This window comes from Epinephelus moara, chromosome 18 (genome assembly GCF_006386435.1).
Source record: "Epinephelus moara isolate mb chromosome 18, YSFRI_EMoa_1.0, whole genome shotgun sequence".
NCBI classification, from domain to species: Eukaryota; Metazoa; Chordata; class Actinopteri; order Perciformes; family Serranidae; genus Epinephelus; species Epinephelus moara.
This window is the reverse complement of record NC_065523.1, coordinates 10,463,102-10,490,297: the sequence shown is the minus strand read 5'-3', so window position 1 is coordinate 10,490,297 and position 27,196 is coordinate 10,463,102. Positions and strand designations below refer to the sequence as shown.

Below are 27,196 nucleotides of genomic sequence, written 5' to 3'. Positions count from 1 at the left end.
CAGGAGAGACTTTGCATTTGCAGAAGAGCCAGGGACTGTGATTATTCTGAGCATGCATGGGAATGAATCATAATCTAATATATTTAAATGTATTTTTTTCTTTTACCCAATGGTCTCATGAAGTTGTAAAATTTGTTGCTAGCTGCTTTTTAGAAAAAAAGTTGCTAAGAGGATCTGAAAAGGCACTAAATCTAGTGAGAAAGTAGCCACACTGCCAGACTGAAAACAACTTTATAAAAAGATAAAGAGGCAGGACAGTGTCTGGCAGCTTGTTTTTGGACCTCTAATGACCAAAACTCAATTGGCTTTAACCTAAACTGAGACATTTTGATTGGATCCCTCACAAGTTTGTGTCTGTATTTTTATCCACAGCAGTTTTGGCATTAGTAGTATAAGTTATTATTTTTCTCTTTTCAACAACCTGTCTGTTAAAAAATGAGAAGGATAAATTCATCAAAAACCTCATTCTTCTAATAAAAACACAATTCAGGTAGCATCACAGTTCTTTCAAAAATGAATTGCTGCTTCAAACTGGTAGAATAAAACCATTCTTTTTAGAAAACAGGCTATTCACTGGAGAATTTTGTTGTTTCGTTGTCTAATTAGTCTTTGTTAGGATGTCTAAACAAAAGAAAGTCTAAAGTCATACCATCACGGAGAAGGTTAGGGCTACAATGTTGATGGGCCACAGTGGGCAGAAGCAGGACAGGATGGCCAGGAGCAGGTAATCTCTCGGCTTGGACCCATCCACAGTGGCCTCTGTGATGGCGCTGGGCTGGCGGGTGAGCGACGGCCTGGGGGAGCCCGCCGCCAACGAGCCAGACCGACTGCCCAAACCAGGCCGGCCGTTAGCATGGCCACCAGGCTTAGCATGAAGCTTGGGCGACACAGAGGACACTGTGGGAGACGTGTCCACCATCACAGGACCGATGCCATTACCTGGAAGTGAAGTTGTTAGCAGGAAGGAGTGGGTAAGTCAAAAACAAAACAAATATACCTATGTATTTGTCCTTCTAAAGATTCACGTCGCTAGAAGGAACCAGTGGGTTCCGAACTGAGAGCCATAGTCAGGAAGTCAGACAGTATTGAGAGACAGAAAAAGAAAATACTGGTTTTTGTTGGCATCTGTAAATTGGTTCAGGTGTTACTTTTATACATGAAACAGGTTGTGTATTGTATATTGGGTACGTGCAATAAGTAGAAGCTTCCTTACTGGTTTGTAGAAATCTTTATGATATGTTGTTTGTATTCTTAAGTTAAAGTGCTCCACATATGCAATATTTTATGTTGTATCAACAAAGTAAAGCAGACTTTAATCACTTTATAACCGTAGTTTACAAACAATGCATTATATATTGTGTAAATAGGTATTTAATTTGTTGATTATATAGTACATTACTCATCTGAAGCTTAAAAGTAACTAAAGCTACCTAATACATGTAGTAGAGTAGAATACAAATTGCAACACTCTTCTCTGAGATGTTGTGGAGCAAAGGTATAAACAAGTGTACAATCAAAATATTCAAGTAAACATCAAGTACCTCAAAACTGCAAAGTACAATACTTAACAATAAGTACCTTGTTACTTTCCACCACTGATTGTTTTCTACTGTAGCCTACTGTTTTGAAGAAGAAGAAGAAGAAGGAGAAGAAGAAGAAGAAGAAGAAGAAGAAGAAGGAGAAATGTCAGGGTACAGGACAGGTGGACTTACTGGTCTCCGTGTTGTCACTGATTACTGTCAGGTGTTCCATTTCCTCCGTTTGTTTGGCATCAGCAGGGTGTGACGTCGTGGGCGGGGCTTGTTGCTCTGCGCTGGTTGGTTGACAGGTAACGGCAGCGTGGTTGGCCTCTCCTTCTTGCTGCATGCTGATTGGCTGTTCAGGCTGCTGGGACTCCGCCATGGTGCTGTTGGACGGCTGGGCGACGCTGGGACTCGTGGCCATGAGACGGTGAAAACGGAGGTAAGTATTGAACAAAAGCTAAAGGCAGGGCGTACTCTGAAAAGGATCAAAGAAACGGAGACAGAAGTTACACCACTGTGGTGCTTTTTTAAATTGATTTGAAGTGAATAGATTTTTCAATTACTGACTGACTATGATTGTGTGGCAGCGCTGTGCGTCTGGCAGCTTGTTTTGGAGTTGCTGCTGCCCTCTACTGGCCAACAATCGATTGTTGTGGCTTTAACATAAATTTAGACATTTTGATTGGGTTTCACAAAAGTTTTAGTCAGTATTTCTATTACTGGGGGGAAGGGGGGCTGGAGGATCCCAGCTGTCATTCAACGAGAGGCAGGGTACACCCTGGACAGGTCGCCAGACTATTGCAGGGCTGACACATAGAGACAGACAACCATTCACACTCACATTCACACCTATGGCCAGTTTAGAGTCACCAATTAACCTGCATGTCTTTGGACTGTGGGAGGAAGCCGGAGTACCCAGAGAAAACCCACGCAGACTCAGAGAACATGCAAACTCTCCCCCACCCTGGGTTTCAAATCAGAAACTCTCTTGCTTTGAGGTGACGATGCTAACAACTGCACTACCGTGCTGCCTATCAAACACCCACCTTTCAAACAACCAGTCTCTTAAAAATTATGATAATAAACTACAGATCATTTTAAAAAGTTTTCCTCCTCATGTTGGCAGCATTACATTTCTTTAAAAACTTAGTAGAAATTAGTGGAATAAAACCATAATTTATAAGAAACTATTCAAGTCAAAGTGTTGCCTAATTCGTTTTAATGGATTTTTATTTCTAAACAAAGGCAAGTAGAAAATTTGGACCATCATGGAGAAGGTGAGCATTGCGATGTTGATGAGCCACAGCAGGTAGAAGCAGGACAAGATGGCCAGCATATAAAATATGATCCATTTGTTTTTAAAAGAAACTTTACAGCTATGAATTTTGGACCAACTGTGCTTCAGTCAGCCGTAGCAAGTACTTCAACACACATGATCAGTGTTCATAATATTGTCAACCAGAAATGTGGTGAATTGTAAAGCTTTGTAAAAGACAAATACAGCAAAATGCACTGAACACAAATACCTTAATGCAAGTAGTTCATAATCATCTTGTATGATGAAGCTTTTCATGAAGGGGGGTTTCAAGAATACAGTGTTTTTCATCAACTAATTAACAGGTGAAACTAGTAACTTAAGCCAGATTGCAAAGTACAAGTATCTTCATATTGTACGTGAGAAAACTCAGTACTTATCACCACTGTAACTAAAAAGCACAAGTTTAACATTTTCATGGTTCTGTTTCGGCAACACAAAACATCTCTTAAGGTTCGTAAAAGATGTTGGTCTCATTTAAATACTTAGAAAGTCAACAGTGACTTCAAACAGCACAAGATGACAAAACCACTGTCTTCCCAGAAACATCAACCAGTGTTGAAGAGACTTTTCACACAAGAAAGTCCAAACCAAGGTCCATGTTTTTTGTCACATTGTATACATTTGATCTTGTTAGTTTGGTTTTACATTACAGTGATGCTATTGCACTTCAGTACACTACATGACATACCTACATCCTGTCCTGTGAAAAGATTGAAAGCTCCACAACTGAGAACATGTTTTCCAAAAAGACGAAGAAAGTTTTTGTTGCCTTAAGCACAAGATCTAAATATAATACAGATTCATCCGTATTATATTTATATAATATGTATAATGCAGACTTATCTGTGTGGGCTCATAAGGTTGTTGATTTATTTTGGTGACTCAACAGATTCTGAGGTTTCTGGCTCCCGCTCTCTTGTGTAGGTGGATGTGAGCTCAGTTGGTGTTTGTTTTAAGTCCGACTGGGCGGTCACCAATGAACAAATATATCACTGAACGCCTCTTTGAACCAGAGACACCATTAAACCATATAATAATTATTCAGCAGCAGATATTAACAGTCCTGTAACAGTGAAACTGTTGTATGAACAATCACAATTGGAGAGTACTGCAATGATACACAGTGGTCCAATGTAACTAAGTACATTTAGTCAAGTACAAATTTGAGGTACTTGTTCTTTACTTTTCATGCCACTTTCCACTTCTATGAGGAAGTATTGTACTTTGAACTGCACTATATTTATCTGACAGCTTTAGTTACTTTACACAAAAATATTAAAAAAAATATGTTTTGTTAAAAATTAAGTCCCCAAAAGTTTACACAAGTACAGCTGAAACAATTAATCCATTACTGAATAAGTCACGTGACAGATTAGGACACTGTGAGGATGGTTGAAGTAATTTTTCCTGTCCTGGTTCCAGCATCACAAACTTGAACACAGTATTTGCTTTTCCTTTTAACAGTTTTAATATTTTTAATTTATTTTTGAATAATTTTAGATTTTGAACAGTTGGTTGAATAACACAAACACTGTGAAGCTGCTGCTTTGAACCTCTGGACCTTAACAAAATCGTGCTTATAGCAGGAATTATTTATTTTATTATTTATTTCTCTAAATGACTGATATGCAAGAGCAATATGCAGGAAACTCTGGAACCTGTAAAGTAATGATTAACCATAATAAAATAACTGCAAAACAATTTTATAGTTTAATTTAAAGACAGACGCATGAAATGGCATTATTTATAGGCACGTATCTGCACGTCTTTTTACTAATCATTTTCTTATGCAATTATTGAAATGCAGACTTAATTAAACACTCTTGTTTTATTTCTCTATATATAACAATATAACTGCTTTTTTATATTTTGAATGCAGCACTGAAAAGACTTTTAGGTTTCCCGCAGCAGCCTCCACAGTGCAGCTCTTTTTACATCTTATCCCATGGATCTTGTATCTTTGTTACATAAATAAATATTTCTGCAATATGCTGTTTGATAAGATGTTCCTCGGTCAACAGTGTGGATGTTATGAACAGATCAGTCAGGCAGAGATTCATTGTTGTGAGCGACAGCCTGCAAGACACACAGTTTCTTAAAGAGCAGATTTGGGAAAAATCTGTGCCGCAGCAGCAACACACTGAATACTATAAAGACCTGCCAGGACTGGATCGATGACTCGTACTGCCCCCCCTGAGGACCAAACGCTGCGGCTCTGCTGCTTCGCTCTGTAACAGCTGACAAATGCAGTCTTTTGTTACAGAAGTACACTTAATATTCATCTGTGTCTTCTGTTACAGCAGTCTAAGGGGCTCTGAGCTGCAGAGTCATTTCAAAAAGATCCTGCTCTTCAAAGGACCTCTACAGAAACTAGGGAACGTCCTCCATGTTTGACAGTGACTTAAAGCAGAGTTGAAACACTGAACAAAAAGACTGTGGTTTGTTCAATTTATACCTTAGGCAAGATATGGCACTGAAATCAAACTTGATATTCACCTTGATTTGCTAGAAAGCTATTTCACTTTTCCGCCAGCAGGGCACAGCTATCTTTCAAAAAGCTTGTTGGTGATGTCACTGGGATGGTTCGTCTCTGTTGTTAGCTTGTTTGCCAGTATGAGTTGTTGAGGTAGGCTTGGGAAACAAACATATTTTGTCCTTTAATGACCAATTTGTCCTCAGACAGTATGGTTTCTACAGCCAGTGTATGAGATAATTTGAGTGGAGCGATGCACCGAAGTACAGGAAGTCACTTTTCACAGTAGCACCCAACAGCAACATATCCTCATACAGCGGTCCATATCTTATTTAATGAATAAGTGCCACACTGATGACATTACATATTTAATGTAACATTACATAGGTCATGTTTAGGCAGGTAAAGTTACATAGGTTAGGTTTAGGAAAAGAAACATGGTTGGGTGTTTTTAGGGTTCGGGTTACCAATAAATTTCCATGACTTTAAGACAAATTTTCATGACCATACACTCGACACAGGACTCCTACTCTTATTGATACTCCTTATCAATTCTGTTCTTTATCAATAGTTATTGGTTCTTTTTCATTACTGTGCAATAGCTTTATTAAAAAGATATTATTTAAAAAAAAATGAATTCAGAACTGCATTAGAACTGACTAGTTTAAATATAACTAAATGTTGTTTCTAGAGCAACAGCAGAAATGTTTACAACAGCAAAGTCACTAAATAAACCTAATAATATTTCACTGGAAACAAAATGCCAATTAAATAAATCACATCCCTGACATCACATTACTAAATGCAGACAGCCAGCAGGTAACGCTGGAAAATTTTAAGATATGTGGCAAACTAAGTAAAAAATTTCGACTTCATACAGCCTTTGTTTTAGCTTGTTTGTAACAATGTGCTATTAGCCAAGCACACGCAATGTGCTTGTGTAAAACAGTTGATAAGAGACTACAGACAGAGCAGATTAAAATATTGCTTGCTACATGTTAATGCTTGTTGAACAGGTGTGATGTTACTGATTAAGTATTGGCTTTGACTCAATAAGATATTATTAGCCTAAGTGTCAGACTGAAGCTCCCAGAACCTTCAGTCTGACATGGCTTCCACTGAAGGCGATTTACAAGGGGGAGGGAATTTGATTTTTTCCCTAACCAATCAGTAGAGATCAACGACTCACCCAGAATCTGACGTCATTAGTATCCATGCCTCGGGGGTGCCGAAAACAAGCGAGCATTGCCCGTTTAAAATGTCTCCGTCGTCGTGCACGCCCAGCTGCATCGCCGTTAAATCCAGTTTAGCAGCTTCCTTAATTTGGTCCTCCATTAACGCGAGTAGTGGCGAAATACCTCGATAGCATCGTTAATGTGGTCTGTAGGATCTGTAGCGGTCGCCATTGTTGCTATCCTCACCAGTTACCCACCGGCGTACAGCTTGACATCAGCATGGCGCTGATTGGCTAATCGCTAGACCCCCGGCGTTCACTGGTCCGTCCATCATTTGGACGAAATAAATCGCAAATTCATTGAAGTATGCCAGACCAGTAATGCAAGCCTACTCAGTTGAGTGGGCGGGGTCTATGGTCTGGAACCAGGCTAAGATATTATTGCACTTACTTAGAGTGACAGGTGCTGATTGTTGTCTCCATAGGCAATGTCAAGTGTGTTAAAAAAGTATCGATAAAAGTTCTGGCAACTTTATCAATACTACAATCTTTGCCCTGTAGACAGTTTTAGTGGGTTCCAGTACCCATCCCTAATGCAGTTAGGGCTTCGTTTCTGGAAACAGTACCTGAAATAGTCTTTTGTCTGGTGGTGGATGAGAGAGCAGCACTGCAACTGGCAGCAGGTGTGTCATGATGGTTGTCGGGGTCAAAAGCCAGTGATGCGAGTTGATATAGCGCTTACAATTAACTCCTTTAGCATGGCTAGCTAGCCCTGCCTCTCCCAAAAATAAGTCGTAGAACGTTTTACTACACACAGCCCACATTTTGCCCATCCTGGGTCTTGGTCTTTCTCAAGCTATGCCCTATCTTTGTCCCAATAACACCAGATGTTATTAAATCAGAATTTCCTGGCATTGCGTGAAATGACATTTCGTCAAAGAACAAAGTGTAACTCAGGTCAGAGTTTGACGTTACCTCTGCAGAGAACAACATAACATCAAGTGACATGACTGATTTGTTTAACCAGCATAGATTGTTCTCAGTTGATCCTAACTGAACCACGTTTACTGTATTATATGGGTATTTGTGAAACAAATTTCCCTAAATTTTCAAAAACTTTGTGGGTGTATTTAATTTTCAAAAACTTTTCCAGGCCTGGAAATTGCTATTTACAAAATTCCATGAATTTTCCAGGTTTTTCATGACTGTACAAACCCTGAAGGTTGGACAAGTAAAGATACGTAGGCATAGTAAAGTTACATGGATTACTTTTAGGCAAGTTACGTAGTTTAGGTTTTAGGTAGTTTAGGCAAATAAGGTTATGTAGGTTAGGATTAGGAAAAGAAACATGGTTACAACATACTTTAAAATAACTCAAAGTTCCCTTGGTTTCAATCGGTTCCGAACACTAATTTCCCAGAGGAAAGTCCTGTGTTGTTTGACACATCCACCAACACATCCTCCCTCCTCATGCAGCCTTCCTGATAATTTGGGTTATACACAAATTACTGGCCCATGATCAGGTGGGTTTTATACAAATATGGAGCATTATTTTTCGTAGGTCTACATATGAACAGTGCATTAGAATAGCCTGCCAATAGATGAGACACATGTTGCAAGAGGAGCCATTAACAAGAGTGGTTTGGTTTATGATCTGAGGCAAAGCTAACATTATCTACCAGCCCATCCTTATTAGCCGATGTTGTCGCTAAGTAGGGAGCTCTTTGTTTCCAAAACTCTACCACAGACCCAGCAAGATCTTGATCGTATCTCCACGTCAAGGATAAAAGGCTATTATGTACACTGAGAAGAGGATGGGCACACAAACCTCACTGGCACCACCAGATATCTAACCAAACATGCACAGAGGAACAGGACAGGTTTAAGTAGCGTTTTTCCACTGATGGTGAATCAGACCGTTTGTTTATTTTAGCAATGCTTCTTGATGCAGAAAGTGTTTGCCTATGACTCGGCTTCTATAGGTGGGAATGATGTTGTTCATGATATAAGGTGACTTGTGGATGTCACAGCTGGGTTAGGCTAACTATGGTAGCTGCAACATGATAACATTAATGTAATGTTAAATGTATTTTGCATTGTAGTTGAGGTGCGACGACTTGATGGAGACAGTGGTAGATCACTTATTTTGTGAGAAGAAGTTCTTTGTCAGGTGCAGCAACCTGACATCGTATTTAGTCATGCACCACCCAATGTCCTGACTTAAGGTCAGGCAACCTTTCACTTTCACTTTCGCCGCTGTTGTCCAACTCCAAGGGAACAGGTCTTACCACTGTGGGGTTTTTTTTGTTGGGTTTTATTTTGACTTTGTCCATGGTTCATTGTATCTCATCAAAACTTTGCAGTTTCTTGAATAAAATTATAGATTTCTTTAAACATTGTTGCAAAAATTTGGAATAATGTCAGTAAACAACTCAACAATATAACATAGGTCCAGTCGTTTTAAGACTTTTGTAACAGAAATGTTTCATATTATATCTCAACGTGATCTCATCCGTATTCATTATATTTTGATGCTTCGTCAAAAAGTGGGGGCAGTCTTTTTCCATAAATCTTGAAGCAGGGGGTCAGCAGTTAGGTTTAGGCAACACAACTACTTGGTCAGGGTCGGCCAAACATCATGGTTGTCATTAGTCACGTGAGTCAACTCAGGTGACTAAGAAGGGGTTGGTGGTTATGTTTAGCCAACAAAACTATGTGTTTTGGGTTGGGAAAAGATCGTGATCACATTAGTAATGTCAGTCGACTCGTGACTAACAAGGAGTTAGCAGTCAGATTTAACCAACCAAACTATTTGGTTATGGTAAGGAAAAGATTGTGGCTGACCTTCATCAAGGAGTTGACTCACATGCTTAACAACGAAGTAACAAACTATGTGACTCAGACTGATGTAGCAAAATAAGTCAACATTGACACTAACATCAGTCTTCTGGGTCAAAGTCCTGTGCTTGCTGGACCTGTCCACCGATGCAAACTTCCTTGCTCTTTTTACTACATCTGTTGCTCTGACTGTTTCATCAGAGTTGGTCAAAAAGCCAAATTTGTCTCATACAGATGCCTAAGGGTGCATTGAGCATCTGTATCAAACGCTGGGGGTCACTGCCCAAGCAGCATTTTTGGATGCCCTGGGAATGTGACCAGGCTGTATATCTTTAAGTAAGGTTTTGAATGCAGGATTTTAAACTGTAGAGTAAGTATTTTCACAATGTGGTAATAGTACTTTTACTTAAGTAAAGGATCTGAATATTTCCTCTGCTGTAGATATTTAAAGTTTCAGCAGAGTTAAAGTTTGGGGACAGTCTCTAATTTTCCCTTTTTTTCTTCTTCTTGACCTTCAGTTCTGAAGAAAAGGTGAAAGGTCTTTAATGAGGGGTCATTAAAGGGGCTCGGGGTCAGCCAACAGCCAACTCTCACATCAATTAACCTGCTGTTGCTTTCATTCTTTCTCAGTAAGTGGCAGGATTAGCGTCGACTGCATCTCTTAGGAGTCAGGGGGGAAAATTAGCAGGAAGAGATGCCCATTAAAACCATCAGAGTGTGTTGTTTTTAGCTCTGCAGCAGCAGCGTAATGACTCCACACTCTGATAATGTTTGTTTCATGCTGATGGTTTAGACCATCAGTTAGCTGATGTATCGACGTGATACAGACCTGTTATTAAATACTGGATAATGGCCAGTCAGTGTCGTCCACATTCAGGGCTGTCAGTCTGAAAAGCCTGGAGAGAAACCTGCAGTGTCAGTTAAGATTGTAGAGTTTTGTACCCTTGTGGAAAAAAATAAATCACTATTTCATGTATGTGTACACAAATATGTCTGTCGTTTTTGAACACTTTGGTGCAAAGTGCTGCTTTTGTACAGTGCTAAATAACTTAAAACTTGAGTAAATGGCCAGATATATTCTGGAAGTTAACCATATTTATGATCTTATTTGGTCAGTTTTTGGAATAAATAACATTTGGCATACAGACTGTCTCTAACTAATTATGAACTTAGACAGTCTTTCATAAACTCTTTCATTTTCTGGTATGTGAGCTTATTCATATATCTCATAATTGTTTTCCAGGAAGCTTCTTGGGATAATATGAGGATATTATGGGACTATGTCTAGCAGGAAATATTACTGAGAAAAATCCAATAAATGCTCTATATGCAACAGTAGTATACAGGAATATTTGGAACCATAAAATAGAGATTAACCATAAAAAATATATTGAAAAAAAAACACAACATTTTTATAAATGTATTTAAAGACAGAATAATGAAATATAATTATTTACTGGCACAAAACTGCATGTATGTTGTCTTCTTACTAATCATATTCTTATTCAATAATTTAAATGCAGGCTTAATTAAACAGTTATGGTTTATTTTTTCATAAATGTATTAATACATCAATTACTCCACTATGATAACTGCTAAAAAGACTCTGTTTTCATGCTCTTATAGAAATACATGAAATGGATACAAAGTTTTTGCGTTACGTCATGGTGAGCATGATGTGTTTAAATCATGTGCTGGCAACACAAAAACAAATACAGTGCAAAGTCAGTGAAGATATTTTGTTGTGGTGAAAACATGAATTAAGTATAAAGACCTAAAAAAGTACGCGTAGGGTGGGTGGGTCAAACAAACACGGACTTTCCACCAGGAGATGGCTGTTAGTGTCGTGTGTGAAAACAAAAGTCAATGTTCATGATTATAGAGACTTCGCTACACAAAGAGGGTAGGTTATGTAACTTATGTCCCATACATATTTATTTATGTATTTATCTATTTACGTTATTTTAACCAAAACCATAAAATTTTCCTTAACTTAATTTTAATTCTCAAAACCTAACTGTGTTTTTCTTCCCCTAAAGCTTACCAAAATGCAACAGTTTCATGTTTCAACAGTTTTCATGTAGCCAGCATGTTATTTTCTACACATTTTTGTGCCCACCACGAAGTAATGCATTGTTACAAGTTTATGTCCGTTTTACATATTTCTGTGAGACTGTGTTTGCCTTTATTTTATCTTATTCAATCGTCCATTTTATCACACAACTCTATCTGTTAGTTGTCTTATTTAAATTATTACGATGATCAATTTCATGACATGGGGCTCTAGTTTCGCAGACCGGGCGAGGTGGAGGCGCAGCGCACCTGCGCTTTGCCAACTGGGTGTGGCCAGGCGGATTTTGCAAGTTTGGCACACCGTGCGCCTGGCGCAGCTACTCCTCTTTCCCACCTCCGTCCCTCCTACCTGCGCAAGTCGGAAAGAGGGAGGAGAGAAGGCGTGGAGTGGGTTTTACACACATCACACCAATCAAATGAGCCCCTCTCCTCGCCCTTAAATGCGCCGCGCGAAGGCGTAATGAGAGTTTACTCAATTCGCCATGGCAGAAGAGAGCAGCAGCGTCAGACGGCCAAACTTCTCCCAGGAGGAAACTGATGTTTTGGTCCGGGAGGTCCAAGCTCGCAGTGTCCGAATATACGGAACTGCGAGCAGACCTCCACGGGCTGATGATGCAAAGGTAGCCTGGGAGGAGGTCACCACAATTGTAAATCAATGTTGCGTTTCTCTCGTGCGCGCGCGCTCTCTCTTTCTCTCTCGCAGTCTCACTCTGTTTCTTTTCTTTTGACTTTTCTAAGATGACAGATGCTGAATATATACTCCCTATCTGATGCTGTGGCTGTTTGTGGTTGGCTGAGAGGGATGTGAACTCATTAGTTTGCAGCTGTGTTAATCAAATCAGGTTGGGTTTCCATTACGCGTGCCAAACGTGCCAAACGGTGCCAATCCCCTTTGATCTGACATCAGATGTGACGGGACAGTCGATATAGAGATACATTTATGTGCTGATTGCAGATAGTTGCATTGAATAGTGGTTTTTTGGGTATTTATTGCATCGTTAATGTGCCTGATATTCTGGAAACCTGCCTGTGAGGTTTTGGTGACGTGTGCGCACTGTCCGCCGGTCAGCCAAACTTCTGCTTACACCGGCTGCGCTCCGCCTGTGCTGACAGTAAACCTGGTTTCAGTTAGCGAGCTTTTAGCGCACCTTCGGCGAAGCCTTTTGGCACGAAACTGTCACTGCGCCAAGCTGGATCTGTCGACACCTCCCCCTGCTGCGCCGCCACACCCATCTCAGCGCACCTCGGTCTGCCAAACTACCAAACTGAGCGCGTCTCGGGTTGCGCTGCTCGAAACTAGCTCTGTGCGGGGTTCGCCACCCTGCGCCACCCTGCGCTGCGCCAGGAAACTAGAGCCCATGGAGTCGTTTTTGTCCGTAATTGAGTCCTAAAAGTAAAGGATTCTGCTGTTAAATCAAGTTGTTTCAAGACTACAATACCACAGTATTAGCTATATTTACATTTGCTTTTTGTTGTATTTTACATTTATTTTTCATTTTCCATTTTTTATTTTCAATTTTTTATCATATTTTATATATGTTTGGATTCTCATTTGTTCATGTGTTTTTCTTTTCATAAACTTTGAAGAATCATTGTTTTAGGGAGCCTGAGAACAAGAACCTCACTGCCAACAACTGCTTCCCTGTAACTGTTGTGCATATGACAAATAAAAACTTATTGAATGAGTGTCATTCTGTTTTAAGTTATTAAGTCTTTAAAAAGAGAGACAATGTGATTCTTGTAATAAGTTAATTTTAACCTGGAAACTAAACAAAGCAGGCAACTGACCGCAGAGCGGCGGGGCAGTTTGGTACCTCTACAGTACACTGGAATTGAAATAAAGCTCACATACACAAAATTATGGATACATATTGCAGAGGCTGATTTTCAGCCTGCTCAGACCACCTGTTAAAGCACAGAGATCAATTTTCTAAGCTCCATGGCAGACGTGCAAAACATCCCTTCATTAATGTCGAGTTTGACCTCTTTAACTTTGACATATTTCATTACGGATTTCAGCACACAGCAGCAGATATGTGCATTAACTCCATAGTCTCTAATTTAGCATGCTGGTGCGGGATACTGATTACTTCAGTCACACTGGGAATTAACAGCAACTTCATCTGTGGCTCTCTTCACACATTTAGAGAGAAACCTAATTTATTCACGTCACAGCAACAGCACACAAAGAATCCACACTGTATGGGAATAGTGCAAAAAACAAAGTCAAACACAAGTACTGCAATAAAAGTAAAAAAGAATGCCCTTTAAAGCAGATGCGTGCACACATGACTGCAGATCGGCTGTGCAGAATGAATGTAATTATAAGTTCTACGTTAAAATGTTGTATTTTAAGTCGAATTAGTGAGTCCAGTAAGAGCCTCCTAGTCCACTGGTGTCCACACTGCGACAAAGTGGAGATGAGTTATTTACAGCAGCAGCAGCATCTGGAGCTCAATTAAAAATGTTGGAACCTTAAACTAAACTCCAAACAGCTTAATCAGCATTTTCAGAACACCTCAACCAGAACATCACCGCAGCAGCCTTAATGTGTGTCAGCCGGTTTATGGGTCCTGCCTTATTTTTAATGTTTAGGTTTCTTATGCTAGTGAGAGAAGGAAGAGGAAAAGACTGAAACCCAGTGGTGGAGGAAATATTCAGCTCCTGAATGATACTCTGTTACCAGTAGAGTCCTGCACTGAAAATGTTACTTAAGTAAATGTATATAAGTTTAATCAGGAAAATGTATTTAAAGTATTAAAAGTAGCAAAATGTCCCTTGTGACTAACACACTATTATTTATCATATTATTAGATTATGTATTAAAGGATCAGTGGGGCATCTTTTGACAGAAATGGAATCTAATATTTATAACTGTGTTTTCATTAGTTTATAATCACCTGAAACTAAGAATCGTGTTTGTGTTACCTCAGAATGAGCTGTTTATGTCTATCTATCCAACTGGTTTTTGTTCTCAGGCTCCCTAAAACAATGATTCTTCAAAATGAGCTCCACCTCAACCAACTGCAACTGTAAAATCCTGCTTCTCCTAGTGTGCCAAGCATGTTGGAGAACTAAAACTGAGCCAGTGTTAAGTTTGTCCATTCTTGGCTACTGTAGAAACAACATGGCGGACTCAATGGAAGCAGGTCCGCTTCCATTGAGTCCGCCATGTTGTTTCTACAGTATGCAGTTGGTTGAGGTGGAGCTCATTTTGATCTGAAAACAACTCATTATTTTTTAATCATGGATTTATCTGCTGATTATTTTCTCTACCTCACACAGAAGATTTAGAGTCCCATAGGCAAGATTGGACAAGTTGAGGAACTCTTTTGTTCCTCAGCCTGTTCAATCTATTAAATCAGAGTATAGGCTCTCTAAGTAACCTCAGCATTCCTTGTTGTAATTTGTGCCATTATATCTACTATTTGTAATGTGTGATGTGATAGCGGTTCTAGTATAGTTTTGTTGTTTGGTTAGATTTTTGTATTTATGTGTATTTATGTGAAACCAGGGGTGAAAATATATGCAGTGCAGGCAGTGCGGTTGCTCTGGGGCCCATGGGGTGGAGTGATTCAGACTGCTACCTTAAAAATATTCCTGTGTTCAAAGAGGAATGATAAGAACAGAATGTTCCTAATTTAAAAATGGTGCAATTTGTTTTATATGCCCTTAAAAAAGGAAAACCCATCTATGTTATCTATGTTAAGGTTGTTTTCCAATTCATTTTCCGTCACTCAACTTATTGATTAATCAACTAATCATTTCAGCTGTACTTGTATAAGCTGTTGGGGAACAAACACCATATTTTACAAACTCTTAGCATTTTGTGTGTAAAAAATATCAATTTTAAATTAATAAAACTATAAGATCTTGCAAATGTAGAAGAGTAGAAGTGGAAAGAAGCATAAAAAGAAAATACTTAAGTACAATATAAGTGCCTTAAAATTGTGCTTAAGTACCATATTTGAGTAAATGTACTTTGTTACATTCTACCACTGTTTTAAAAGATTAGCTTGTTTTGATCAAAAGTTTTAAGTTTTGAGTTAATTCCTTGTCTGTGTTTTGTACCCACAGTGCAGATCTTCATCCCGCTAACTCTCAGACTGACACACTGAGTTTGTGTCACCTCATCTTCATCACCCTCATCACACACACACACACACACACACACACACACACACACACACACACACACACACACACACACATACTTTGACTACAGAGAAGACTTGGGAGGCAGCCATGTTACTGTAACTGTGAGTTAATCCAGTTACAGTCGCTAACTTATTTGATCTCCTCACCGAAATTCAAACGATTTATTCTTCTGAGGCGTTTTATAAGCCGGTCAGACAAACATCTGTATCCATAATTTTAAATCTAAACACCTCATTTCTGTCTTCAAACAGGCAGCAGGGGTGTTGAAACAATTCATCTACAAAATTAACTCTTCACAGTTTTGATTGTGGTTTAATTAATTTATGGAGGAAAAGTAACATTTATCTGCCGGTTAAAGCTTGTCCAGTGTGACCATTTGCTGCCTTTCTCTCTTTAATATCTCTGTACACTGAATATTTTGCATTTCAGACAAAACAAGACATCTGACAACGAAAAGGAACCATTATATACTCCAATACTTCCACACAGAGGGAGGACGTGCCATGAATGTTAACAGAAGGAGCACATATCTGATAAACCATCAGCTTCTTATAGCATCTTTCTAGGAAATGACGCCAACAGTTTAAGCTGCAAATATAAGAATATTAATCAGTCCTGCCTGTGTAGAAAAACATACAACCCATTCTTCTGTGAAGCAGCAGAGCCTTAAAAGGTGCCTTGAAAGCAACATGACTCCAGCCATATTTAATACATAATTAAACACACTGATGCATGTCTGACATCATGTACAAATGCACCATCATCAGTGGAAAGGAAAAAGGGAAAGCTCCAGATGGAAGTGTGCTGTAGCCAGAGCTGAAGACAGCTGACACACCCCTGAGCTCCAGTAACAGCAGCAGCATGTTTTACACACCCAACATGTGAAATAACACAAAAGGTTTTCTCAGTGAGCTCTTACCTGGTCCTAGTCTACAGGAAGCTGCAGGCTGCTGGTCATTGTGTCTCTGCTGCAGGAGGTACAGGAGGCACAGATCCAGTGGTGTGAGACGAAACAACGACACTGAAAAAAAAAATAAAGGAATCAGACAAAAGATTCACTCTGTTAGGTTAAAAAATGGTGGAACAGCTCTTTAGTCAGTCCCTGCTTTTATTGATTATTGTTGTGTTGATTTCTGGTGATGCAGAATGGTGGGACGTCGCTGCAGCAGCTTTCTGTCTGTTCCACTGCAAGAGGTAAAAGGAAAGGGAGGGGTGCTTTAAGAAGTGTGTGTGTGTGTGCGTGTGTGTGTGTGTGTGTGTGTGTGTGCGTGTGTGTGTGTGGAGTTTAAACACACAAATCTGCAGATTCATATATTTCATAAGGTAAATATTCAATAACACACAAAGAAGTTAAATAATATAATGTAGTGCTTGTCACAGGCAGGAGTGATTTACAAAGGCAAAATGAAAAGAGATGAAAAATATACATGTTAGGCCTATACATGAAATTCTCACATAAAACAAATACTAATATTTTTGTATATATTCATGATATTTATATATTTGTACACATATTCTTTTCTTTGTTGTTGTTGTTGTCATTGTGCACATATCCCTCCAATATCTAATATACCTATCGCTCATGTTTGTGGTGTATTTTCATATTTTTCGACTAAATGTTTTAATTTAACTAATTTTTCAAAAGATTTGATTTAATGTGATGTTTAGATTTCCATGTTCTGCTGTGTATTATTCTCTTTGCTGTATCCTTCTGTTCGTCACATTTTTAATAAAAATCTTTCCACTTTTTAAGACTTCAACACAAAAACGGTAAATATACCCCTGACAAGACTGAATGCAGGCTGAGTTGAGAAACATGAGAAAGCACTGATTAAACAAAGGTAAATGATGAACAAAGTGCACACGGTGAGGTGAGGTAGTGTGAGGTAGGTAAGTGAGGTAACACAACTACCTCAATAAATCAATCACTATGGCAGAATCCAAATCTGAAATGTAATAAAAGATAAAGGCATCACTGAGATTTATCACATGTCTCGAATGAGTATTTTAAAACCTTTAAAAAAATAATCACAGAATAGAATATTCCAAAAATAAATGCCCAAATCACTTCACTCTATAACATCATCTTAAAGAGTTTTCCCATATGAAAACATTCTTTTCAACCACAATTTGTTCAATAAAACACAGTTAAAATATGTTATACAATATTAAAATGAAAGCACCAACAAGCAATTTCATGCTTGCGCAGTGAAATGAATCAGGAACCTCCACAAAAAAGATGATATTTCTTGGTCAGACATCTAACAAAATGCAAAAAAACAAAACTAAGACAATTTAAAATACTCAACAGATTGTATTACACTCTGTCACAGCTGTAATGGGCATAAGGGATGAGAGTAAAATGTGGGGCTGCTGAAGGAACTCGGCTCCATCTGTTGTGGGACCTCAATAAAATTAAAGATCTTTGGTTTGGCATTACAAAGGAAGCTATGACTCATGCTAATGAGAGATGCCACTAACATCACAATCATGTATACCAAGAGATTTGCATACCTTCAGCTGGGTATCCTCAAAGAATGCAAATATCTTTATGTTGTTACGTATGGTCACAAAAACAGTAATCATGAAAAACTGGATTTCTCAACTCAAGACAGAACGGATCATGAAGCAATAGAAATGATTCAGTTGGAGAAGGTTGCTTGTGAGAAATGTGAGAATGTGTACTTTTTGTTTCTCTGTATTTTGTGAGTCAGTAAAGACAAAACTACAGTGGAAAAAAGTGGAATTCTTTTGGCTTTCTTAAATTTGCTTTTACATTGAGCCCACAGGAATGCCATAGAATTACTCTTATTTTGGAGGAAATTGAGCCCATTTCCTGTATTGCCTTGGTTAACTGTGGTTTACTTGCTGCACCTTTTTCTGTCCCCATCTGCTGCGATTCTGCTGACAGAGCACAATCCCAACAATGCACCAGTCACAGTCTCCAACCATACTTTCTTCACTGGGAATCTAAAAATATATCATTCATATTTAGAGGTTAAAATACTGATATTCATGTCTTAGTATCAATAAGAAACCAAATGAACCCCTGCATCATGAAATATTTTGCAATGAACAACAAATGGACACTAATGTTGTTAATATTTTGACCACTTATATTAATATTCTTTGCACTGGAGCTCATTTAATAGTTTTATTTTGAAACGCTTCCTGTAAATATACCTTAGAAATAGAGTGATTTCTATGAAATATACCGAGTCTAATTAGAGTCTTAGCTGCCCTCCAGTGGTCATAGTGAGGAGCTGCAACACCACATTTTAAATCTAACACACGGTGTAAATATATCAGTATAACTATTATCAATATCAAGATGTATACGTTATTATAAGAGTGATTATGACAAATAAAAACACTAACATCAGAACTGATAATAGTTTTATTGGTAGAAAAAAGTTCAAAAAGCAATCACAAATGAGTGATGATATCTCACCGTGGGGAAAATATCATAAACGTATTAATTGTTTATTCTGGCAAAAGAAAAGCTGAAGGGTCATAAAATGATTAATAGAAGGGGAAGGATGAAGAAACTCAGTTTAGAGACATGTATTTCATTAGATGTTTCAACATTCTCAGATTCTTTTTGATCTCTTTGGGGTTCAAACTGTATTTAAATCTAGTAACTTCTATAAAAAATACCCTTTTGTCACATTTGCTGAAACTGTCACCATAGCTACACAGAAGCACATGAGAATGATAATCTGATAATCTATATATATGTATGTATATATATATATATATATATATATACATTATATATATATATATATATATACATACATATATGTATATATCACATTCCTCTGCCTCCGTGTATTGCTTATACACATATGAACAAAAACAACCAATAAGAGCTGAGGAGTCTTTAACACAGCTATCAATCATTTCAGTCGCCTCATGAACTGTGCTCAAACTGTCAAACAAGGCAGCACTGATCAAAAATGAATCAAGATTCTGTTACTGTGTTGCCTATTTTTCTCCTCAAGTCTTTTCAGGAACATATTTTAGTGTACTGTTTAGCTGTAAAATAAAAAAGTTGGTACAGCTGCTAGGCGGTGCTCGATGCGATGCTCAACTATTTCCAACATGGCACCCGGGTTACAAACGTTCTCATTTCACAGCTAAACAGTGCACTAAAATATGTTTGTATAATATTTGAGGCCAGAACAAGGCAATGCAGTGACAGAATATTGATTAATGTTGTGTCAGCACTGCAAAATTTGACAGATTGACTGCAGTTCACAAGCAGTGAACTACATGACTGACAGCTGCGTGAAAGACTCCTGGGCTCTGATTCTGGCAAATGCTATTAGAGGCAAAAGGAGGTGGAGGAGGAGAGACATCATTGTTTCTTTACAGACTTTCTGCCTCAAATTATACTTTGTGGATGAAATGACAGTTTCAGCAAATACAATAGTTTTCATAAAAGTTACCAACTGTAGCTTTAAACTGAATCATCTCAACAACAAAAAAATTGAGAGGAAAAGTCACATCAACAACTAATAGACATCTGTGGCAAGACAATGAGTTCAAACTGGACCTGAATACTACAATTAGCCCATAATTTGTCCTCACACTGTCACACTAAGTACAGAGAAGGAGTATTGTGATCATATTGCCAATATGAACAGTTTTTATGTATAAAATGTATTCTTGTAATGATAATACTTGTCTTTGTTAGCAATTAATTGTGTTCTCTATTTATCAAGTAATTGTTTGATCTAGAAAAAAATAGCAAAACAAATTAGAAGAAAAGTATACATATATGTACTACTTGTGATTACTGCTGCTGATATATGTTTTTGTTTGTTTATTTTATTTTCAACTGTCTGTGTTTGTTCTTACCTCGTCATTAACATTAAGTTTGTCTTGTGGGTTTTTGTGTTGTATCACCATGCTATCGTCTATTTTTTATTTGTTTTGTTTTCATTGAGAAAAAATAGTTGCCGATTGAATTTTATTTTCAAATTAAGACTTTTATTCTGAAGGAACAACGTCTGTTGATGTACAACCAGAAGCGTTTCCTGTCTCATTTGTTGTTGTCCGGCTGTGTTTCCGGTGTCGATGCAGCTGTTTATGGTTCCAAAATGACTAAACTACAGCTACTGAACGCCTACCTGACGGAGCGGCTGACGGTTGTGGTGAAGGAGATTCTGGACGTGGTGGAGGACACGGTGACCGAGTACCGGGAGGAGACCGCCAGGACCAAGCGCGAGAACGAGAGCCTGCGGAGGCAGCTGCGGGACATCCTGCTGCTGGAGGCCGAGACGGAGTGGCTGAGTAAGGGCCGAGCTAGTCTGCTAGCCCCGAGTCTAACTGTGAAAGAACAACGTCCCAAACCGCTTTGATAAATAAGTGCGGTTTAGTCTTTCAAAGGAAATTTACGTTAATACCGGCGAAAACACGGACTTCAAAATCTTTACGTGTAGTCATGACGCCGGTTTTCAATTCGGCACCCGCGACATCAGCCCACTCGGTCCAGATTTTATGACAAATGTGACTTTTCGTAGCAGTTTCTCTGTTACTTCCTCTTTTCCCTTTCAACCCGCAGAGGAGGGTCCGAAAACTGTTTACATTATTAAAAGTGAGAAGCTCTGCTTTTTGGATCATCTAACATTATGCTGAACTAACCATTAAAATTTATGGTTTCAGAATTTCTAATAACGCTGTGCTTATGTGCTCTATGTTGAACATTAAACGGTATTTCAGTTAATTGTTAGATTATCGCATGGAGTCTGGCGTGACACGCAGAAGATTTAAGTTTTAGGGCTACTTGCAAATTTTCTTTATTAAATTTGAATTCAGTGAGTCTTAGCTGACTGCCAGTCATTCATGTTTGCATTAAAAGAGAATTATGTATACATTTTTAATATTATTCAGGGCTGTGCAGCACTCACTGCTGTATGACTAGACACTGAAATTAGCTTTTAAAAGATATTTTATAAATGTTATTCAAGTAATTCAAATGTAAAATAACTGATTGAGAAAAAAGACTTTTGAGTGCAAATATGTAAAGGTTCAGTCTTGTAGTGCAACCTCACTAAATTATTTTTATTTATCTTTAAGACTGCACTTTTTCACCTGTTATGCCTACTGAAGGTTACTGTCACTCAGTTGAAACTGCCAGTGATATTTGTTTATGACTTTGGTGCTATATTTACTGTTGTTTCAGGGTCGACCAGGTCCAGTCTTGGTTTTGCGTCTCCTGAGCAGCAACCCCGTGATCCAGAACTGAGGCCCCGCTCAGAGGAGCCAGACTCCACCCTTAACCAGCCCAGACAGCCAGCAGCTAACACTGCCAAGCCAACTCATGAGCAGGTCGTTTCTGTGCAGCTACTGTCAGTCCAGAGTGAGACGCCACCAGGGCCGACCCTCCTGCCAGGGGACAAGAAGCCTGCTGAGTCCTGGGAACCAGTACCGAAGCGGGACCCTCAGAAGGAGGCATTTGGGAAAGTTTCACCTCTTCCTTCTCACTCCTCCCGAAGTCCTCCCTCTGCCTCGGGCCCTAAAATCCACATTGAAGTTCCTGCACTCAGAGAGAAGCCCAGGGCCCCGGCTCCTGCTGTGATAAAAAGTGAACCCGAGGAATACAAAGTGAGTGAACCTGAAGGTCACACAGACTCCCTGACAGAAACTCACGTCTCACAGGAACACTCAGGTGTCAGGAACAGGACAGTGGTGGTACGTGCAGACCGACATGAAGCTCATCAAAACAAGAAGTCCTGTCAGGACGAGGTCACAGCTGATGATGTCACAGCAGCTGGATACATCCCTGAGCTCGTCCATCGCTGCCCCCGCTGTGGAGAGGCATTCGGCCAGGCCAGCAGCCTCCGCCTCCACCTGGAACAGAAGAGAAAGACCTACGCCTGCGACTGGTGCTGTAAATCCTTTGCGCAGTCGGCGGACCTGCGACGTCACCTGCGCACGCACACAGGCGAGAGGCCGCACCGATGCACATTCTGCTCTAAGAGCTTCAGCCAGAGAGGAAACCTACGGCGACACCTGCGCATTCACACAGGGGAGCGGCCATACAGCTGCCCGTACTGCTGCCGCACCTTCAGCGATGGAGACACCATGAAGAAACACAAGCGCACACATTCAGGAGAGAAACCATACCGCTGCGTCCAATGCTCCAAGACCTTCACCAGCGCCAGTGGCCTGCAGATACACTTAAAGAAGGACATGTGCTTTGTGGCCAACACCTGACTGGTCAGTTCAGACTAAAGGAGAGTAAGAGGCTATAAAGCATTCCCACAAAGACACATCACTCAGTGTAAATGCTTATTCTAATAATAGAATGTGACCATCACAAGCCAGCAGGGTTCAATATATACATACATATAAATATGTGTATCATCATGCAAAATCTTACTGGGCCTCATTCACCAACTGTTCTTAAGAAGAAATTTCTTAGTAGAGCCTACTTGCACAGTTTTCATGAAGATTCTAACATTCACCAGTGTTTTCTAAGGTCTAGGTCTGCTCGCACAATGGCATGTTTACTGCTGCTCCAATATGTTGGAGGATGAGCACGTCCTCTAGGACCATGTAGTTGTGTTTGCAGAGAGCGACAAGTGCGGGCCTGTCCTGCTCCAGTACCGTGGTCTGCATCTCTTCTGTGTTAGGCAATACCTTTAACTTTATTTCTTATCTTAATCTTTAAGATCAAACCATCTTTTTTTTTACTTCATCTGTTGTCCCCAGATACAGCATTCTCTGAACAAGTAACAGCATCCCATGCATCTTTTGTGTGTGTTATTTTATATCCATAACTGATGCTATGATATACGACAGCTCATTTGGCGTTCACTTCCCGCAGAAGTACCTCCGCTTTGGAACTATTGAAGTTTTTTTAGGTTTGGAGTCCGGTGCTCCTCCTCCCTATTTAGTGTGCACCGTGTCAGTTTCAGTTTGTGAGGACAATGGGATTCATCTTTATAAGAGCATGGATGTCAACAATTCTAACGTAGACTTTTCTTCGGACCTCTCTCAAGAGCAAATTTATGAAAAATCTTGTTAGTGAATGAGGCCCAATGTCTTTACACACCAAACTGCTGGATCTTAAAGTTACACTGTGCAGGAACTTGGCCTCTCTGGACATTTTACTGTAGGCCAAGCTGAAGTGAGTTTCACCCTGGTTCCCTTGTCAAATAACCTGCAGGATTTTTCCAATCAATTGCACGTTTTGTCCGGGAAAATGACCTTCACAAATGAACACCACTTTTATGAGTAAAGTAAAAATTAATGTTAGGCAATAACGAACTACACCACAGTAACATGACTTAACATCACCACCACAACAAGGCTGTAAAAAGCAGTGTTCGGCGTGTAGTCTCATTTAGCCACCTGTTAGCAACCACCTTTTTAAAGACACGTTAAAGCAGCAAACATTGATTTCATTTCAGGAGTCACAGCTACCTAACAGCCTCATGTACTTCAACATACCTGTAAACCTAAACAGCCAGTGGATATTATGGCCAAATGCAACTTAGTAATACACTTTTAATATGTTGAGAGGCAGTCATTCTGGTGTGTAAAGTTCTTGCGATAACACACAAGAAACTACATGTTTGTCGCTGCTGGCTTGTGATGCAGCTCTGTGATGTGGCTGCAGCAACGATCACCTGTCCAACCATAACGAGCAGCCAATGAGGTAAACTAATTTACATTCCTGCTGACTTGTTCTCTCTGTTCCCTCTTGCTGCGAGCCTTCAGTGCACTTTGTTTTTATGAATTAGGGCAGGATGCAGTTTCTAGGCAGCTACAGTCGCGCTGATATCATCCATGCCTTCATAATTATTTATTTATTGTTATGTCTTACGTTGTACTTCTAAGCAAATATGCGAGACACAGCCCCCAGCTGAACTTGTCCATCCTCCACACATGAGACGACAGTCTGCAGAGGATCCATCACAGTGTGTTCTGTCTTCACTCTTCTGTGTTTCTGGTTCCAGATCAACAACAGAGTGAAAACATGCAGTCGGCTGTGTGACACATTATATAACTGAAGGACTGTTGAAGAGTTTGTGTCTGAAATGAGAAGAGACTTTCCTGCTTCAGAGCAGACTGGTTGCTGCAATACTAAAAATAGAATAATATATTATTTATTTTCCTTTTTTTATCAGTGTTAGACAGCTTGAACTTTGTCTGATCTGCCGCCTGAGAATATTCATGTTTGTGAAGATGGCTGATCATGAAGCATAATGGGAAACTGCTTCATACTGCAGAAATGATAAACAGCAGATTATGACGATTCACAGAAAACAAGAATGAACATTTTCTCTGTTAGCAGACAGGAACAGTTACAGTGTGAATGTGTGTAGATCTTTTCTGTGTGATTATCAGTATTTTGTATTGATGTGAAACATCTTGTTTTTTTAGGCAAAATAAATGTTCAGTGAAACTGTTGTGCCTCTAAAATGTTGATTGATTTCTGTTGTCTGACTATCAAATCACATATTTAGAATTGTGCACACTCCTCACTTGTGTTTTGTGCTGCCACAATTACTTTCACTTAATGTTCACTACTGATTATAGTTCTTAAATTAATGGATTACCTGTCCAATTTGTTTCAATTTCAATTTCAATTTTTTGACAGATTGATCTTTATTTTCAGAAAACAAGATCTGAACTCGACAGATATTCAAAAAAAAACATGCAAATGAACACAAATATTTTGCAGTAAAGAAGAAGTATGCCCATCAGTCACTACATTAAAACCACTGGCTGGTCAAATGAATAATCATCTCATTACAATACAATATTCTGCTGGGACGCCTTTGGTCCTAGCATTCATGTGGATGCCACTTGACACGCTGAATATTTTGGCTGAACCAGAGTCAGCTCTGCAGTGTCTCCATTTACAGCAGGATGTGACAGTATTGATTGTTTTCTTGTGGTCTGTATTGATTAGTTTATTCACAGTTTCAGGAGGCATTCAGTGACCTTAAGGTGTGTGATAATGGAGAGTGTGAACTTCTCACCTGTACAGTCAGCGCTGGATGTTGACTGAAGAATCAATACATCACAACAATCATTATAATAATCAATATATTAACATCAACAGCCTCTAAGAATACTAAATGTTGTTACTTAATTATGACCGGACCCTATTTCATAATTATTTCCAGTGGTGGAATGCACAGTGGCATGCAAACGTTTGGGCACCTCAAGACATTTGAGCTGTCAGACAACTTTTACCAGGGTCTCAGACCATAATTAGCTTGTAAGGGCTATGTCTCGTTCACAGAAAGGCCAGGTGATGCAAATTTCAAAGCTTTTTTTAAGTACTCTGACCCCTGAAACCTTGCTCCAACAAACAGCACCCATTGGGCTCCTCTAAACAGCTGCCTAGCACTCTGAAAACTAAAATACCTGATGCCCACAAAGCAGGAGAAGGCTATAAGAAGATAGCAAAGTGTTATCAGTTAGCTGTTTCCTCAATTAGTAATGTAATTAAGAAATTGCAGTTAACAGGAACTGTTGAGGTCAAGTTGAGGTCTGGAAGACCAAGAAAACTTTCTGAGAGAGCTGCTTGTAAGATTGTTTTTTATATTTACCTTTAATTAAATCTCTTAGCAAAAATATTTCACACAGTTGCACTTGTATAACCATAATGACAATGAGCACCATGAATCTACAAGATCATAATCAGCATACTTACACAGAAGTCCGTCTTTCAAGCACAGAGTTTTTGGCTCGATGATGTTTTTCATTCAACATGTCTGAAACTTAAGGATGGTGATGCTGTCACAGTTCAGTTCAAATGAGGACCCAAACGCAGAACAGCGGGCAGGCAGGTGGGTTTAACAAAAAGCAAGCTTTAATGTGGCTGGTAAAACACCTCCAAACAGGCAGGCAACAAAACTGACGATACAGCAGGCATACGTAACACAAAGTAAATATGAAAGAAGAGCCAAAACTAAACTAACAACAAACCAGGATGTCATGATGAACACAGGGATAAACACTGGGAAGCAATCCAACCACGGAACATGAGAGACCGACACAGGCAGGGAAAACTGAGCAGGAAATGACACCATGAACATAGACAAACTGACAAAGGACAATGGGAAAGACACAAGTAAAAACTGATTGAAAACTAATCACAAACAAGGCACAGCAGGAGTAAGTGGGCACGAGCAAAGGAGGGAAGCACAGAGATTGGCTGGCAATGAGGGTGTGGTAGGGAACACGAGTGAAGCAAACAAGACATACAAGACAGGATGGAAACATGGAGGGACCAACAAGATTGACTGAAGGCAAATGTGTCAGAAAACAGGCAGGGAACAGACGAAGGTGGTAGGTAACACAAGACATGACACATGAGGAGACTGACTTTAAGAACAAAACTGAAAATATATTACAACAAATTCTTGGACCATGACAGATACAGTAGTAGATTTGTAGTCCTAACCCATTATACCTATTTCTGTCAGGACCATTTTAGTCAAAGAAAACTTTATTTAAATTTGCAGTATTATATTTGGTGGTATGGCTCTGTTCTGGGGCCTCTCTGCCTTTCCGAGGCCTACACAGAAAGCCTGAGGCAGAGAGAGCACACCTCTCTGCCCTTCCATTCGCCTACATGGAAAGCCTAGGCAGGGAGAGCAGCAGCAAAG

At 39.4% G+C, this 27,196-nt stretch overlaps 2 protein-coding genes across 4 annotated transcripts in view; one reads left to right on the top strand and one right to left on the bottom strand.

Moving 5' to 3' along the window:
• Positions 1 to 20,828, bottom strand: part of LOC126405788 (trafficking regulator of GLUT4 1) — a 29,105-nt gene extending 8,277 nt beyond the window's left edge. The window contains exons 1-4 of one of the 2 annotated variants that reach the window (XM_050069717.1): positions 20,693 to 20,828; positions 16,477 to 16,578; positions 1,713 to 1,998; positions 650 to 939 (exon numbers count right to left, since the gene is read on the bottom strand). In XM_050069717.1, the coding sequence (XP_049925674.1) occupies positions 650 to 939; positions 1,713 to 1,944 (522 nt within the window). In that variant the 5' untranslated portion in view covers positions 1,945 to 1,998; positions 16,477 to 16,578; positions 20,693 to 20,828. Of the gene's footprint in view, positions 1 to 649; positions 940 to 1,712; positions 1,999 to 16,476; positions 16,748 to 20,692 lie in introns of those variants that run through there. The other variant, XM_050069718.1, reaches the window with a different exon arrangement.
• Positions 20,599 to 24,982, top strand: LOC126405787 (zinc finger protein 768-like). Of its 2 annotated transcripts, none has more exons than XM_050069715.1 (2): positions 20,599 to 20,855; positions 21,748 to 24,982. In XM_050069715.1, the coding sequence occupies exons 1-2, from the start codon at positions 20,663 to 20,665 to the stop codon at positions 22,779 to 22,781; spliced, it is 1,227 nt and encodes a 408-aa protein (XP_049925672.1). In that variant the 5' UTR covers positions 20,599 to 20,662; the 3' UTR covers positions 22,782 to 24,982. The 2 variants fall into 2 exon arrangements, with proteins under 2 accessions (XP_049925672.1, XP_049925673.1); XM_050069716.1 differs by lacking the exon at positions 20,599 to 20,855 and adding an exon at positions 21,032 to 21,159.
• The last annotated feature ends 2,214 nt before the right edge of the window (positions 24,983 to 27,196 follow it).

What these genes read in the sequence shown, in the direction of transcription:
- LOC126405787 (XM_050069715.1), top strand. Translation starts at nt 20,663, where the DNA reads ATGACTAAACTACAGCTACTGAACGCCTACCTGACGGAGCGGCTGACG. An exon ending in GGCCGAGACGGAGTGGCTGA is followed by an intron (nt 20,856 to 21,747) that starts GTAAGGGCCGAG and finishes CTGTTGTTTCAG; the next exon opens with GGTCGACCAGGTCCAGTCTT.